Consider the following 17,049-nt stretch of genomic DNA (forward strand, 5'->3'; position numbering starts at 1 on the left):
AGAGAAAAAAAGGTCTGAAAAATAATTTGTGAACTGGGTGGTTACAACTAGAGGCCTACAACTGGAGTAGATTTTACTGTAGCAGTGACTAAAGTTTTCAGTGCTAAAGATGTTGCAAGAAATGCCATGGTGCATTTATTAAGGGGACTTTAGCATTGTAGGCCCGTCATTGATTTTAATTTGCAACCACAAACATCTAAAGTAGCCCTATCAAAACAGATTAGTGTATACTGAAGCCCATGAATAAATGAGCTCTTATGTTTGGATAATATTTCAAGGTGACTAGTTTTTAATTAACCCAGAAACCCTCTTGTGTCAGGCAAATGTGATGAGAGTGTTTGTGTTCTGTATCTGTCTGTACACTTGAAGGTGAACTTCAGAGGAGTGGGAGGAAAGTTCAAGGTTAAAAGGGGTGCAGTTTTGTTGATCCATTTTGTCCCTTGCACCACGCCATGGCTGGGGGAAGGGAATATGACCAGTTCAAGAAAGATTTTATTCATCTTCAGGCTTTAAAAATCAGATTGGGATTGGGCTGGACCAGTGAAAAGAATGGCAGTTGTTAGGATCCTAATGGTGATCCTAAATCTAATGCCAATCTTTGTGTGCTGTTGTTTTCAGATGACCATATCATTCTAACTGCATGCATCGTAACATAAAAAAGGAAACATAATTCTACTTTGCCTTATATTTAAATCCAATTTCCATATTTATTGCTAAAATTGATGTCTGAATGTAGATTTAACATTGTGCAAGTATAATATGAAGGCAGTACAGGTCTGGTTTCTTGTCTTCTTGTTTTGGATTCTAACCTATATATACATTAGAAAGCTGACAGTGTCATTCTGTTGAACTAAAGTACACACACCTATCAGTTAGTGAAACTTTTAGAGACAATACAAATGTTCAGTAGTGTGTTAGAATGTTTTACCCAGTGTTTTGTGTACTCTTTTAGGAATTATGAAATATTCTGAATTACTTGAATATGTTTAAAATGTGTTTTATTGAGTTGGACAGCCACACTTTGTTTATTTTCAAAAGAGGAAAGAGAAGGAGTATTTTATGCCCAGTAATAGAGTTATGTGGGCCCCTCTCAAAACCCGCTTGGTATTGTTTCATTACAATCATGAGCCATACTGTATTGAATTACATGTTTACCATATGTGCATTTATATAAGTGCACAAGCATGTACACATGTATACTGTGGCTCTTCAGCCACCCTCACTGTTATAAGACCTCAAGAAACTTTGACCCTCCCCTCCCAACACAAGGGCCTTGTTTTGATAAATGTCTCTCTAGTTCTGCACTGCACTATGACCAACCCTCCTGCTCCAATTGGATGTTTAGTCAGGGTTTCTCCACACCCACCAACTCTGATTGGTCAGACAGTGCAGAGAGAGGTGTGGCACTTACATCCACAGCCTCTGCGTTGTCAACACACAATAACCCTGCTTACGTTTTCAAAGAATTTCATGTCTGTGTTTCTTGAGAAGCGTTTGTCTCCCACTTGCTCTTCTGTCTCTTGGTGGGTGAGAGAAGTGAAGTGCTCCCTTGGAGCAGGACACCAGACTGGCACATACCAACAGAACGAGGAGGAGGTAATGCCAAGCCTATAGTATTTGTGGTATTATATTTCATTTTTGCATTTTATTTTAGATACAAACTTGTCAAGGTATTATTTGTGAAATCTTGCAAAGCTTTCCGCACAAAAGTTTTCTGAGTACCTGTGGTACGCTATGCTGATTACAAAAAGGGGATTTAAGCTCCTTGAGATGAAGTGATTGTTTTCTAATGGGTTGGTCTGTTCCGAGACAGAACAGGGTGACATTATATATAAACAGCCTTTAATGTCATTTCAAGTTGGAGGATTTAAGTTGTTACTTTGGTATTTTATATGGTATTCCACATGGTCTGCTTCTGCTTTGAGGCAATTTTACACACCGTGAGTCATGTAACTGCTGTGCATATGCCCATGTTGTTTTTGGCATAAAGCCCAGATGGTCCAAATACTGTGGACATGGAAAAAAAACAAAACAACAACAGGAAAGACGAAGCAAGACAGAAAGGATAAAAGACAATGTGAAGGTTTCAGGGAAATTAAGAAGAAAAAAAGAGATTCAAGAAGATTCAAAGTCATTTTAAAGAAAAACAAACTTGGGGGGGGGGGGGACGAACGTGTGTGTGTATGTGTGTGTATGAGTGAAAGAAAGAGAAAATCAGAAAAAGAAAGTGCCAACTGTGCAGTCATACACTCTGGAAAACTCCGGGATAGAGTCTTCACTGTTACAGACCGCAGAGCCTGGACATCAGAGTGGAGACTACTGGAGCTGGAATGACTCCCTCCCCTTCTTACGGTCCCAAACGGTCAATGTTACAGGCCAGCAGAAGATGCACTAGGGCCTGCCACACCCTCAACACATAAAGTGAAGGACTGGAGGCCTCAGGCTTGGCCCTCATCCTAAACCCACAGTCCAAATAGAGGAGAAGGAATGAGATTCTGTGCCAAGGAAACCACACCATGAACAGGGCCAAATAGGAAGAACAAAACTTATTTTACCGGCCTGCTCAATTGTGTGTATGTGTGTGTGTGTGTGTGTGTGTGTGAGAGAGAGAGAGAGAGAGAGAGAGAGAGAGAGAGAGAGAGAAAGAGAGAGAGAGAGAGAGAGAGAGAGCGATGAAAGATTCATATTTTATAGGGCCTATCATTTAAAAAAATTCACAAGTTGTTAGTAGCTATATACCAACAGGCAGAAATGTAGGTCTCACTATAAATTTCTCTGAATCACTGAGGGCAAATCTGAATAGAGTGTATTCCCATTCTGCCGCATATAGCCATGCTAGGTTGAAACTCTGTCCGCAGAGTAAAATGATGTTTGCTGCTCTCATATTTCCGTAGTGTGCATTCTCCCTCCATATTGCCTGACCTGAAAGCTGAAAAATGCTCTCACAGGGTACATCGTTTAAAAATTGTTTTTTGAAGGCAGTAGCAGTTTTCGAGTTGTATTGGTTTCAAATCCAATTTGTGGTTCAAGAAGGAATGCTGTGGAAAGAAATGCATTAAATAAGCAGAGGAATGTTTTTGTGGAGGTGTGGGGTGGTTGCTTTATTGCAAATATAGTGAGCAATAACTAAGAATGAGAGGAGATTCTCTTTTACATATTAAAAAAACAAACATACCTCAGTTAAGACACATTTACCATGAATCATTCAACAGAATAAAAGGAGACTATGGAAGCAATAGTAATGAAATTGTTATTATAACCTTTTAACATATTCCAATTTGTCCACAGCTAATCCTTAACATTTTTTAAATTATGCTCTTGTTCTAACGTGGCTTGTTCCTTAGCCAAATAAATGGAAAATTTCTCATGATGAAATGAAAATATTCAAAGGCAGACTGGCTTATCCTTTAAACTCCTTGTGGCTAGTTTTGGGACAACCTACATATCACAGTATCTGAAAAAGCCCAGCTAATGCCTTTTTGGCTCATTAGGATTACTGGGATAGGAGATTTTTGATAAGATGGTTTTTGCTTGGCATAGAATGAGGTTTGTAGAAGCCTGTATGGGTTACATATTCCATGCAAGTGAGTCTAAGTGTTTGGTCTCAGCTGTTTATGTGTTTACTGCATAACTTACATTGTTTGGGCTGTGGCTGCCTTTGTGGTGCGCCCTCAGTGCTTGTGTGGTCAGAGAGAGTGAGGGAGACAGTTGGGTGGGGGTAGTGAGTATGAAGAAAAAGTCACACAAAGTCTTCTGTGCAGGGAAGCTTTGAAAAGCAACAGTGCAAGACAATAGCATGCATATCTGTTTTGTCACTTTCAAATCAACACAGTCTAATCACCATTTAAACTTTTTATATACAGTTAGGCAAACAAGGAAAACTCCATCAAGTTGATAGAACAGATGTCAGAAGTACACAAACAATGGATGCACAGAAAGGTATCGATTTATTAAAACCTTCAGGCTGTCTATTTTGTTCAGATGGCAGACTTCTGAGCAGCCAAATTGTCTTTTTAAAATTTATTTTAATACAGTATATGCTGTTTCAGAAACATAATTCTTTTGCATGTCTTTCCTCAGTGAATGGTTTTTCTCCAAAAGAGAATGGAAGTTGCAGAAGACCATCCTCTTACTCTGTTGAGACACCCTATGGATTTCATTTAGACCTTGATTTCCTTAAGTATGTGGATGATATTGAAAAAGGCAACACCATCAGGAGAGTGCAGTTTCAACGCAAACAGCGCAGCCAGTATGCTGGCTCCCTGTCACGCAACCTAAGTTTGCCTGGTTATGGCTGCAGAACCTCTCAGTGGAACTCCATTGGCACCTTATTTACCAAGCCTCCACTTGCAGACTCTGAGAAGACTAGTGAGTCATCTGGTCTTATCAGGCAATCAGAGACTGTCTACAGTTCCTTCAGATCTGCTGAGATGCATGCCACTATTCAAGCTTTTGATGAGCAGCCCTTGGGACTTCATGTAAGACCAAATTTACTGCGTGCCTCCAGTTTACCCCTGACAGTGTTACTAAGGAAACACTCAGAGTCTACCGAGGACCCAACCAGCCCCAATGGTTCAAGGGATTATCTTGTAGAAGAAAATGGGTCCTCTGAAGATGTCTTCCACAGACCAGAAAGAAAGATTGGAGGGGTGAATGGGACTCTTCAGCAGCTCATTGCAGCTTTACAACGGGTGGCAGAACTTGAGGAAGAGGTCAAGAACATACCAGAACTCAAAGCCCAGCTGTGCATCCTGCAGGAGGAGCGAGACAGACTCCTCCTCAAAGTCCAATCCCAAAATAATTCTGCAGGGCTCCTGGATTTATTTGCAGGTCAACCACAAAGCACAGTTACTTCAGACTCTGTGACACAGCTTTCCAAAGCTGCACAGAGTAAAATAAAGTCAAATGATGATTGGATGAATCGGGAATATGAGCAGCTGGAAGAGAATGTCAAGGCATCATCTGAGCAAGTGGATGCAATGGTGATACCCTTAAGAACAGAGAAGGCATTCATGGAAATTGGTGGTGATGTGCAAGTGACTAAGATAGTCAGAGATGTCAAAGATCCTTTGGATCATGGAGAGAAAACCAAGTCCCTTCCTGAGACTCTCCAGAGGAAAGTTGTCATGCTGGAACAGAAACTCCATGAGCTAGAGTCAGAATTGTATAAAACAAGAGATTTGCTGAAGGAGCAGATGCAGGAGAGCTGTACAAAAGATGAGAGAATAAGGGAGCTGACCAAAAACACTGAAAATGTCTGGGTCAGGGCCGAGAGGGGAGTGGTGCACCTACACTGTGTGAACAATGCATTGGAGATTGAGCCTTCATCCAAAGACACGTCGGTAAAAACATTAAAGTCAGAACAATCTGTTGTAGCTTATTCACAGGAGCCAAGTAACTGTAGCCAAGTGTGTTTAGAGGGGAACCTTAAAACACATACATCAGGGAAACCTGCAGGATCACGTGCAGACATGGAACACCATGTGAAAAGAGTACAAGAGCTCCTGCATGAGGAGTGGGAATGTCTCTGCAGAGATGAGTCATCAGGAAGAGTCCTGCCCTCTGAGCACCTGCCTCCACGTGTCTGCTCAATCCAAAAGGAGCTGGTTAGTCTTGTCAGCCTACTCTCAGTTTATGTGTCCTCTGCAGAAGCGGTGCCACCACCAGGTAAATTTATAAATGCAACTGTTTACTGATACTGAAACCTTAAAACTTCAAAGGAGTAAAGAATCCTTTATTTAAGCAGTGAAGGACGTTTACAAGCATACCCCCTGTAACAGGGGCTGCTATTCTGAAGGAGTCTTAGGACTTATTCCTTGGTCATGGCAGCAACATTAGTTGCTCAGTAGTGGAGGCACTTGACTTGTAATCTGAAGGTTGCTGGTTCAAGCCCCATCACTGCCAAGCTGCCACTCTTGGGTCCCTGAGCAAGACCCTTAACCCTCAATTGCTCAAGTTGTACTCAGTCATAATTGTAAGTTGCTTTGGATAGAAGCATCAGCTAAATACTGTCAATTAGTTGGGATAAGTAGCTGGAGACCTTCCAGTGTGGAAGAGATCTGGAGAAATCTGCTTCATTCTGGTTGCTGCTTTCTTCTAACCCCTGACCAAAAACGCTTGTGTTGAGTTAACACCTACAGCATTTATTTAAAGTCAGTAAGAGCTGATGAGCTGATTCAACACTGCAGGTATTAATTCAACCCTGCAGTTCTTAGTTACAACAGCCAGCTATCTACCAAACAATAAATGTGCAATGAATGTCTACATTCATATTTATAATCTTGTACCTTTTGTATATCTGCTGCATTCCTGTATATTTAAGCCCAAGAGTCCAGGACAGAGGATCAAATATCTGTAGTTGATAAGTCCAAAGAAGGGGAAAGCACTTTACCAGTCAGTTGTAGAGAGAGGTAAGGACTGTTACCTCATTTATACTTACAGGCATAGCACAGTTGTATGAGGTTTCTATGTTTAGTAATAGTAGTTTACTTTTACTGTGTGTTACTGTTTATTAGAATAAGGTACAGTAAACATTAGAATGAAATCATTTAACAAACGAAATTTAATTATCCAAATGCTGACATACTGCCTTTATCTTGTTATATCTCTGCAGGTCTAGTGGAGGACAAGATGTAGAGGACAGTACTGTAATGCCAAACTTTTGTGCTCAAGGTTTTGACCAAGAGATTCTCCAAATTGACGCTACTCAACCACAGCTGTGGAGTACTACATTGACCACTACAGAGCAGGCTGCAAAAAGAAACAACCCTCCAGAGACAAGTAAAGGTGGAGGTGACTTAAAAGAGACCATGACAGATATAGATTTACTAGAGTCGACAAGTGAAGCTCAAAGTCCAGATGACCAGCCAGTTAAAGAAAATGCCAAGCAGGACAGCACATGTTCCAGAGCTGAGTCACATGAGTCATCAGAAGGTGAAGGAGGCAGGTAAGCTATAGTCATGTGTGCATGTTTTGAGTAAATTATCTGTAGTAAGGCAGCATCAACAATCAAAAATTCTGTTTTTCCAGGGAGACAATGGTTGACAAAGACTTTATTAATGCATGTTACTTCCTGAAGGAACATATGGATGAAGTGGCTGAACCAAATGATGAAATGGTAATTCCTACAGTGATTTACACAAACTCTCCGAACATCTGAAAGAATAAGTCTCACTCATTACTTTGACACTTATTTGAGACAAGTTAAACACTGATGCAAAAGAAATCTTTATTAATCATTGTAAAAGAAAATATCTCACATTACTTTTACTCATTCAGAGACAGGCTCTGATGGTCGTCTTCCAGAAGTGGTTCCATATAGCTGCTGAGGAGGACTCGTGTGCCAACACTGTTGCTCTCTATATCAGTGAAGTGGCCACACAAACGCCAACAGTCCTTCAGTTTCTGATCAACATGGTGGATGACAATGGCAATACAGCCCTGCATTACAGCTTGTCCCATTCCAACTTCAACATTGTCAAACTCCTCTTAGACATGGGTAAGTAACAATATGGGAACATGGAATCTTACATAACAAAATAATTGACTGGAAGTTACATAATGGTCAATCAGTTCTCAAAAATGATCACATGACTTCTGAATTTGTTTTTGGGTTTTTTTCTTTGCCAATTTTGGTTTATCATTAAGTACACCAAAGGTTTTGCACCTTCTTTCCTGGATATGTTTTTGATCAATCCAGAAAGCTTGACTGCACCACCAAAATACTTTGCTGAAATAATTTTCCCAAAACCTATTGAACTGTTTTATTTTGTCTACAGGCATGTGTGACGTGGACCTGAGAAACAAAATTGGATACACAGCCATAATGCTGGCCTCTCTTTTACCTGTGGATTCTCCAGAGGACATCAAGGTCATCCAGCAACTGATGGAGTTTGGCGATGTTAATGCCCGCGTCGGTCAGGTGAGTAACAATGCTGTCTCAGTTGAGGCGCAATTGTCTTGGCATGTAGGGATGCTTCCACACTGATCTGGTCCAGTTAACATAGAGGGTAGGAACTTTAACATGGAGGACAGAAAGTTGTTTCAGACATTCCATGGAGTACCCATGCATGCACTTTTTTTGTTTTTTGTTTTTTGTTGCTATACCTGCTGTTTCTTTGTTCTTTCACACATCCTCCTAGTCATTGATTTAGGATGAAGGTGCCCAAGTCTGGTCCTGTTGAATTTAGTTCTAATCACAATCTCACCTGACTTTCAATTCCTGACCTTGATTTTACATGATAAGGTGTTTTAGTATAAGCTTAGGGCTAAACTCTGCAGGGTGGCCGATCTCCTTTAACAGACTTGGGCACCCATGATTTAGAATATTATGTGCAATACATGTGAAAAAATGTCCCAGCCTCTATTTGCATACACAGTCCTTGGTGCATTTTCCTCTGAAGGTGGGGCAGACAGCTCTGCACCTGGCAGTCAGGCATGGCCGGGCATCCACTGTTCGCCTTCTGCTGGCACACGGAGCAAACATTAATGCCCAAGATCGAGCGGGCACCACTGCCCTAATTAGTGCCTGCGACCGCGGGCACACTGACATCGTGCGAATACTGCTCATGGACCCTGACTGTGATGTCAACCTAACAGATAAGGTAAGTCCTGCTCAGAATGGTGGACAGTCATTAAAAGGCCCTCAAAGTGATTGCTAAATGAAAATTATTCACTGTTCCTAACCATGGTAAAGAAGCCAGCAGCTTGTGATTGGCAGGGAACACTAGTTACTCATGGCCAGAGAAAAAAGTACAGTATAAAGAATAGAGAGTTGAAAAAGATGACCTGAACCCAGGATAGAGGATGACTGTTTTGTTTTCCACACAATTTTATCTACTTTGATGTTATTTATTGAACTTTCAAAACCTCAAACCTCAGGCTGCATTTCTGGCAAAATAATGAGAACCTACTGTGATTGTTAATAATAAATAATAATCCATCATAACTAATAATAAAACACTGCAGATTTATCCTTTGTTCAAGTCAGAGTTGGCCTGGGAACTCTGCCGAATCCTTGCGGTAGCTAAACTAAGCTGTGATGGGTACTTTAAAGCAGTCCAAGTTCAACAGAAGTAATGCATATATATTACCTTCAGAGACTGCCATGTTAATTGAGGCTTGCAGCTTGACCGCACTGACTGGACTGACCTCAACTCTGTGGGAACAGGTTCTTTGCATTGTTATGAAACCAGTCTAAGTGCCATCTAGTGGACACAATTACAGTTCTAGTCTGTAGCGATGGCTTGTGTGTTAGTCGCATATTTATTTGCTGTAATGTGCTGTAAATATGTTTTTCTGATATTCATTCTCTACAGACATTTTAAAATACTCAGAACTGGCTATGAAATACATTTGAACTGCAGTACATTTCCCTGGTTCAAAAAAACTTAGAACAAGAAGACTGGACAACAGTGTGGATTAGACTCTCAGCACATAAAATACCTTTAACAAAGTGCACGAGAATAAAAGCTCTAGAACAAGACAACGATCTAATCACCCTTTGTTGTGGAAACCCTTTCTAGGCAAATGGGAGGGACAGGGGAAAGGAATGAGAGAGGGAGAGTAGAAGAGAGAAAGTGAGTAAGAAAGAGAATGAAAAAGAACCAGAGAGAGAAAGTGAGAGAGAGGTTATTTGGATGCATATGTGACAATGAAATCTGTCAGGCCTGCTCCTCCACAGCTGAATCTGGCCTTTGAGTCAAATCACGTTTTCCTTACATTAGTCTTAGAGAGCTGGTATGATGTGCAATCCATTCTCCACATCTGGAGAAGCCACCACTGGATAAGCCCACTTCCTGTAGAGATTCTAGGCCTTTTCTTCCTCCTAATTACATCTATGATGGGGTGTAGTTTTAATAATTGATTTGAAGTCAATGATTAAAGGATTACTTCCCCCATAATGCTAATGTCACTAACAATGAAGGAAACACATTTGCATTATGCAATTGAGGTCATGTTAAATGGTGTTCGTTCATTATTATACAAATTTGCATTTATAGCATAATGATTTATTTTTTAAGTGAGATTTCTGTGAACTATGAAATCCTGTAAAATGTTCAACCCCAGACATGGCCTGATAATGTTTGACCCCAGACATGGTCTGATAATACTCTGGTGTTATTAATCCTTATCTTAGTTCTTGGCCAAGCCTACGTCCTTTACAGTTCAAGTTTATTTGTCACATGCACAAATGTCCAGTACATTCATACAATGAAATTCTTGTGAGGCACAGGTAATAATAATTTTAAAAACATAGGCTTCTCTGCTTCTCAACACAAAGTAACTCACTGATGACAGAGATTAGGGAATGACCTATAGCTGGCTCAGTAGCCTGACTGGTAGATGTCCTGTAAGGCTGGGGGTTTGTTACCTATAATGTCATGCTCACTATATTATGCCAGCGAGAGACAAGATGAGCAAACTTATGCTTGTGGAATTCTGGCTCACTGAAACGTTACCCGCTATGGCACAGCCTCTCCTCTGTCCTCCAGTGTCCATTTCCTTTGCTTTTGTGTGCAGGGTGGCCGCAGTGCGTTGTCGCTGGCCACGCAGGCCTCCCACACAGAGATAGCCGATCTGCTCAAAGCCCGCACCCACACCAGAGGCCAGGACAAATGCAAGATGTCTTAGAGAGAGACGCTGCCATCTGGTTATTTATTTTATTAACTCTCTTGTATTTGGCCATGCATGCAGAAACCATTTATACCCAAGACAGCCTTTCCTTTAGCTGATTTTCACATCAAGTTTGTCATACAACATTCCAGGTCATACAACTCAGATTCTGCAATATCTCATTAATTTTGTTTACTGTTGTATAAGGCACTTATTAAAAAAAATTTTTTTTTGCTTTTGCTGGGAATGACACCACATATACTGTATAATACATAAATATATTTTGTGTCCAGCCTAATGTATTCTCAAATCAGTTGGAGTGACGAATAACCAATGCTAATTTAAATTTTGTTATGCTCCCAATGTGTTGTATAATGTAAAACATTTTGCACAATATGAACTTATTGCACAATAGATGAACTCTGTTGATTTATGCCTGATTGTAGCTCTAATTTCACTCTGGTGGCATCCTCTCCTGCTCATTTTGTGCCTGTGGTTACTGAACTGACCTTCAGCTCATCATGTGCAGAGAGCACATCTCCTCCATGAGCATTACCATGCCGACACATCGCCCGCTCCCTAACGACCCGCATCAATAAAACACACGAGCAAGACCATCAAAAGGCCCTTTCCAGCAAATACCTTACCTTGCTTGAACCTTCTGTTAAAGGTGAGGGAATTAGATTAATGGAGATATTAAATCATCTCTCTGTAGGATATATCACAGTGTTCCATTTCTTTCTGGGTGCTTTTGAACTGCCCGCTGGCACAACAATTTCTGGACCCCCACAACTGTCTTGGACTGTTAATCAATTAATTCAATTCTGCAAGAGACACTAGTTCGCACGGACACGCTCCATCATTCGTCAAGAAAAACCAACTTCAGGTCTGTCATCGCAGCAGTGTGCTCAGGGTGACCCTATTAAATCTAAAAATCCTCTTGAGCTCAAACAGAGCCTGCTTGTTTTTTTGTGATGAAAAATATTTTTATGAGGTGCTTGAGTGAAAGGCAATGAGAAATGGTTTTGTATGCATTTTTATAAGCAGACATATTAACAACATTTGATAGAAAAACAAGGGAGACCTTGTTACCACAAATGAAGTTCTCTGTTACAGAGTAAAGTGGATCAAAATAAAAATGAGTGCAAATGTAAACTGAATTAAGGCACAAAAAAAATTCAGTACAAAATGTCATATGCATTAACACAGTCTTTTAAAATGTACCATCTGTGAGTGATGTACACAGTCTAAAGAATAAAAGCAAACAAAAAAAAAGAAAACCACCAAAAATAACACACTTTGGCATAATGGAAGTTACATTTATATTAAAGAAACCCTTATTTTATACAAATAAATGAATCCATGGTCAACAGTTTAATCTAAAATCTTATGTACATATGTTACATTACTGTATCAAAAGTATTTGTATGAAAACATATCTACATATCGCAACTTAGACACACAACACTTTTATTGGATGGCTTTGTCACACACACACACACACACACACACACACACACACACACACACACACACACACACACACACACACACACACACACACACACACACACACACACACACACACACACACTCTTACTTGCACATAACCTATCCCAAGTTTCAAATCTGAGCTATTTTAATCCACATCAGTGAGGTAATGTCAGCAGGTTAAGCGGTGAGGATGTGATGGAGGAGAGACTTGGGAAGCCCATTTTGGGGTTGTCATTTTATTCGAAGAATAAAGAATTTGGATTTTCAGGTTTTCAGAATTTGGATTCAAAGTTTTAGCTAAAAGAGTGGACAGCATAAATAGTCAAAGAAATAAAAACCCCTTTTCCTTCCCATCACCAACACAAGGTTTCACAGTAGGAGAAATCCTGCATCACCTGACGATCCAGACAGGAGTCTGCTCAGCTGGGTTCAAGACAGATAAGCTGTCTATTGAATGCATGGTAATTCATTTATTGCCAATGTCTTATTACCTATGGCTTGATCTCTTTAGGTAATACACAGCCTAATTTCATTATTAAAACAGAGTAATGCCATACTGTACGCACACACACACACACACACACACACACACACACACACACACAGTGTTCCACCTCCCTGAGACCAGACTTGCACCCTTCAGTTTACACATGAGGTATGCATGTTCTGCATTCTTACCGTTCTCTGTGAACAGAGTAAAACCACCTGGAATGTTCCATTCCCATAGCAACTAAACATGACCACACTGCCTTTTACCTAAAACTGCATTTTAGGTCATATAAGCTTAATTTTAGCAGGATGCTAATGTTACAATTGACACAGTGCTTTTTAGTGCAGAGAAAGGGAGAGAGAGAGAGAGAGTGCGAGAGCGAGACTCATCACTTACAACTGCGAAAAGCTGACCCGGACAGCCAGTTTCCTGAAGAAACACTTGCTGACAACGACCAACGCCCTTTGTCTGCACCTGTGTCGTCCAACTCTGAGTAACCTTGAGCACGGTTCTCTAAGGAGCTGCTCCACATTCCCATCCCTGCCAGACAGCAGCTGCGTGCGAAGGTAATGCCGCAGGGGGAACTTGCAAGCAGCCGAAAGGAAAAAGAACAACACGGCGAGGACATCAGAGAGGAAACTGGGTAAAAACAGGCTGCTCTCTATATAAACAAAGCAAGATGTTAACAATACTGTTGTATCCTGATGGGGAACTCCAACAGTGATTTGTATCAGTGCAATGAAGGCGCATTGAGGATGCTGGTCTTGGGGTTTAACCTGGCACTCAGCACCAAATCAGCGGATCTTCTCAATCTGGGTTCAGATTAGCCTGGAGTGAATCTCACTTCTGTTGTATTTCAGATTTCAAAAAAAAACCAAACACACACACAGAAAATAAATAAATTTAAAAAATTATCACTGTTGACTTTCGCTAAGAATTAGACGAGCTGATACACTGCATATGATTCACTGTGAAACACTTCACTCAGGGCTGCAGTGGCCACACTGACCCAATCTGAATATCACTCTGCATCTCTGTGTTGTGGGCGGCCATAGTTTCGTAGTCCTCCTCTGTGCCAGGCCCTATACCAGTCCCTTGACAGGGTCCGTGGGCCTCCTCCCCTCGTCACTTGGAACTGGATATGGTAGGCTGCTCCGTGTACCAGTGCGTGGCAGGGTCGGGCACGCCGCTCCCGAGAGGGAGAGCGATGAAGGGTGGACACGTGCCAGTGCCCACGCTGCCCACGCCTGCCACCGGGACCGGGTAGGGGTGGCAGTGTCCAGCCAGCCCCTCCGCCCGTCCGATGTGGATCTCGTCATCGTCGGCATCGCCGGTGGTCTTGCGGTAGACAGGGTTGTCGAAGTTCATGCTTTTGGTGCTCCTGCTCCTCCAGGTGCGGTAGATGAGGTAGGCAGCGCCGCACGCCAGGCCGAACACCACTGTGGCAACGACAGGAACTGCATGCGTTTAACACACAGCCGAGGGGGAGGGGGTGGGGAGATGTTAACACGTGCTTGAACTAGTGGTGGAATGACTGATAAGGCAGCCACAGCAGCGAGAGAAAGGGCAGGAGGAGGAGACAGAGGGATCGAGAGTGGAAGTCAAGGGTAGATGCAGGGAAAAAAGACGCCAAGAGTGATGAAGCAACGTGACAGGATGTGAGATGAAAGAGAAAGCAAGAGACTTGTGGACGGAGAAATGAGACAGTGAAGAGTGAGAATGACAGATGAGTGGAATAAATGAGAAAGGTGAGAAAGAGATGTAGTGAGAGATAGAGCGCGCGAGAGCAGAAGTGGGCAGGAGAGAAGCCGTTGCATAAGAAACATTTTTTTTCTTATGCAATTCAAAAAAGAAGCAATGAAAATTTTGGCAGAACTGGAACAGCCTTTTACATAAAGGTATTATATGCTTATTTAAAGTGTTAAAAAGGAATGTTCACCAACAAGACTTATTTCAAATTATACAGGTAACACAAAATCATACTTTTGCAAACTCTGTAGCAATTACTGTTTAAGAACGGTTAGAAATGCATTGCTTTATATAGAGCCTCTGCATTGCAGTATGCAGAATCTTACTTGATCTTTGTTAACTGTCCTATGATAGTGCCAAGAGAATGTGTGTGCAATAAATCAGTGTCAGACACACACACACACACACACACACACACACACACACACGGGGACACACCAACAAACACACACACACACACACACACACACACAAACACGGGGACACACCAACACACACACACACACACACACACAGATACATACATACAGACACACAAACTTCGACACAGACACAGGGAGGGACACACCAACACACACACACACACACACACACACACACACCAACACAAACACAGAGTGAATTTCCATAGAGCTGAGTCTGCCGCCCACAGGAGATCACAGAAGTTAGACAGTTGCACTTAAAATAGACACCCGCGCTGCACCTGGGAGGCAAAGAGCAGGAGGAGGGGCGTACCTACAGGGACGACAACTCCAAGCACCGCCACGGTCAGACTGTGGCCGAGGAGGAACACCTCGTTACCAGCTAGAAGAGGACACAAAAAAAGACAAGGGGGAGAATGATAGGACAAAGAGAAAGAACTGGAATTACTCTGGAAAGATGTACATTACTGATTCATAGACTCTGTATAGTTTGTTGGGGAAGCTTTTGATAACAGATGAACAGTGACTGCAGTGAATAAATTATTTTTTTATAGAGAACTGAATCTGACTCATGATTTGAATCATAATTAGATTTAAACAGTGGGGGAAACGGATTTGTGCTGAAAATACAATGAAACTTTACAAAAGGAGAAAAGCAAAAATATTATTCTATGCCTGACTCTGATGGAAGAACTTCACTGGAATAATAAAAAGTTACAGACCTAGCAAATGAAACAAGAAAACAAAATACAGCTTCATGTTTACATTCAGTCTCACTAAAATCACAGTGATAAAGTAGCATGGCCTCACAAATGGACCTCACCCAACACAAATGCACAACTCACCATACCTACCTAGTTCACCATGCTGACAGACCCTCAGCATCCAACACACAAATCAAACACACACAGACACGCCCGCACAGGGATATGTGAATGACAGGCCACTCACAGTGTTGGGAAAGATTGCCTGCATCTCCTGAAGCAGGGTTCAGCACTAGCGCTGGTCTCCAGGTGGCTGCTGTTGCTGTGCCCGCCGCGTCCTGGTGGTGAGGTCTGGGCGAGAGGCCCGCTGGGTGACTGGTCTCTATGGCGCCATCTGCCTGAGATGTCACAGCCACCTCCGCACCAATGTCCATCTCCATGGTGCCCTTGCCAGGAAGGCTGGAAGGCGGTGCTGTGATGTTCTGGACTGGTGAAAAAGCAGGAGAGGTGCAGATTTTAAAAGAGAATTTTTTTAAAAGAGGTTTACCTGGTATTGACGATACTACTTGTTTTGTGTGTAGTTTTCGGTTCTTTCACCCCATAGTGATATATGTCCTCCCTCTACCTAGCACACCCTCACTGCCAATAGTCTAAATAGTCCTCCAAAAAGGATGGGGGGGGGGGGGGGGGGGAATAACCCAATTATACAGAGCTGCTCCCTAAATGTAAATATAGCTGCGCTGAAACTGGTTCTCAATAAAACAGCATGTTCATATAAACTATAGTCAATATTTCTCTTAGATTCCGATGTTCCTGCAGTTATTCAATATTCAAGTTGTTTTATTGTCTAAATCCTTTCAAGCTATAGCAGATATTTAACCACTAGCACTGAGTTTAAGTTTGATTATCATCAACTTGCAGCAGGGTGTCAAATAATAAAATGCAAAATAAAAAGTAATGAATAAAAACAACTCAAAAGATTATTAAAAAAAAACAAAAAATTAGCAGATTTTTAGTGCATTTGTCAAATCACTTACACCTTCATTTCTTTGTTTCAATATTTTGCATATATACTGCTGCACTAATTCTAAGTCCTATTCAGGCACCTGCCTATGGGTGCAGACTCACCAGGCACACAGAGGCGAGTTTCTGGGCTGAGTTCCTCGCCGTCGGGGCATGCGCAGGTGTACTTTGGTGAGTGTTCACTGATCTGAGGTGCACGGAGACACAGGAAGTCGCAGCCGCCGTTGCTCACGCCAGCCAAGTTGCAGCTGTCGGGAGCTGCAAGCACAGCAGAGCATGACAATGCAGTTAGACCACGTGTATCACTAGTGGAACAATGAGCATGAATGGTGCTGACAGACTGACACCATCTCTTATTGGGGGATTCAAAGCTGCACTTAAACATAGAAGTGATCAATTTAAACCATTACTACTGGATCGCAGTGGTTAGTTATGTGTACCGACAGCTCGTCTCCACCTGAAATGCAGCTTTTACTTCCACATGCTGTGTTTTGAGGTATGCAGTTGCAAGTTTTCCATTGCACGAGTCTATACACTGCGTTCAGTTTGACTA

General features: G+C 41.8%; 2 protein-coding genes across 5 annotated transcripts in view; one reads left to right on the forward strand and one right to left on the reverse strand.

Moving 5' to 3' along the window:
• The first annotated feature begins 1,436 nt into the window (after positions 1–1,436).
• Positions 1,437–11,043, forward strand: LOC113570091 (KN motif and ankyrin repeat domain-containing protein 4-like). Its single transcript, XM_026998297.2, has 10 exons — positions 1,437–1,596; positions 3,864–3,939; positions 4,081–5,667; positions 6,323–6,410; positions 6,614–6,946; positions 7,030–7,117; positions 7,279–7,498; positions 7,779–7,921; positions 8,403–8,603; positions 10,522–11,043. Exons 1-10 carry the CDS (start codon positions 1,471–1,473, stop codon positions 10,630–10,632), a joined length of 2,973 nt encoding a protein of 990 aa, XP_026854098.2. The 5' UTR covers positions 1,437–1,470; the 3' UTR covers positions 10,633–11,043.
• Positions 11,044–12,175: 1,132 nt separating this feature from the next.
• The window catches only part of LOC113570092 (low-density lipoprotein receptor-related protein 8), a 54,375-nt gene continuing 49,501 nt past the window's right edge, over positions 12,176–17,049 (reverse strand). For 2 of the 4 annotated variants that reach the window (XM_035536486.1, XM_035536488.1), the window contains 4 exons: positions 16,602–16,754; positions 15,721–15,960; positions 15,083–15,151; positions 12,176–14,055 (listed from right to left, as the gene is read on the reverse strand). In XM_035536486.1, the coding sequence (XP_035392379.1) occupies positions 13,724–14,055; positions 15,083–15,151; positions 15,721–15,960; positions 16,602–16,754 (794 nt within the window). In that variant the 3' untranslated portion in view covers positions 12,176–13,723. The remainder of the gene's footprint in view (positions 14,056–15,082; positions 15,152–15,720; positions 15,961–16,601; positions 16,755–17,049) is intronic. The other 2 variants (XR_004777143.1, XM_035536487.1) reach the window with 2 other exon arrangements.

This window comes from Electrophorus electricus, chromosome 18, assembly GCF_013358815.1.
Source record: "Electrophorus electricus isolate fEleEle1 chromosome 18, fEleEle1.pri, whole genome shotgun sequence".
NCBI classification, from domain to species: domain Eukaryota; kingdom Metazoa; phylum Chordata; class Actinopteri; order Gymnotiformes; family Gymnotidae; genus Electrophorus; species Electrophorus electricus.

Coding starts and splice junctions, on each gene's coding strand:
- LOC113570091 (XM_026998297.2), top strand. CDS start 1,471: ATGTCTGTGTTTCTTGAGAAGCGTTTGTCTCCCACTTGCTCTTCTGTC. Junction 1,597..3,863: donor ACCAACAGAACGAGGAGGAG/GTAATGCCAAGC, acceptor TTTTATATACAG/TTAGGCAAACAAGGAAAACT. Junction 7,922..8,402: donor TTAATGCCCGCGTCGGTCAG/GTGAGTAACAAT, acceptor TTTCCTCTGAAG/GTGGGGCAGACAGCTCTGCA.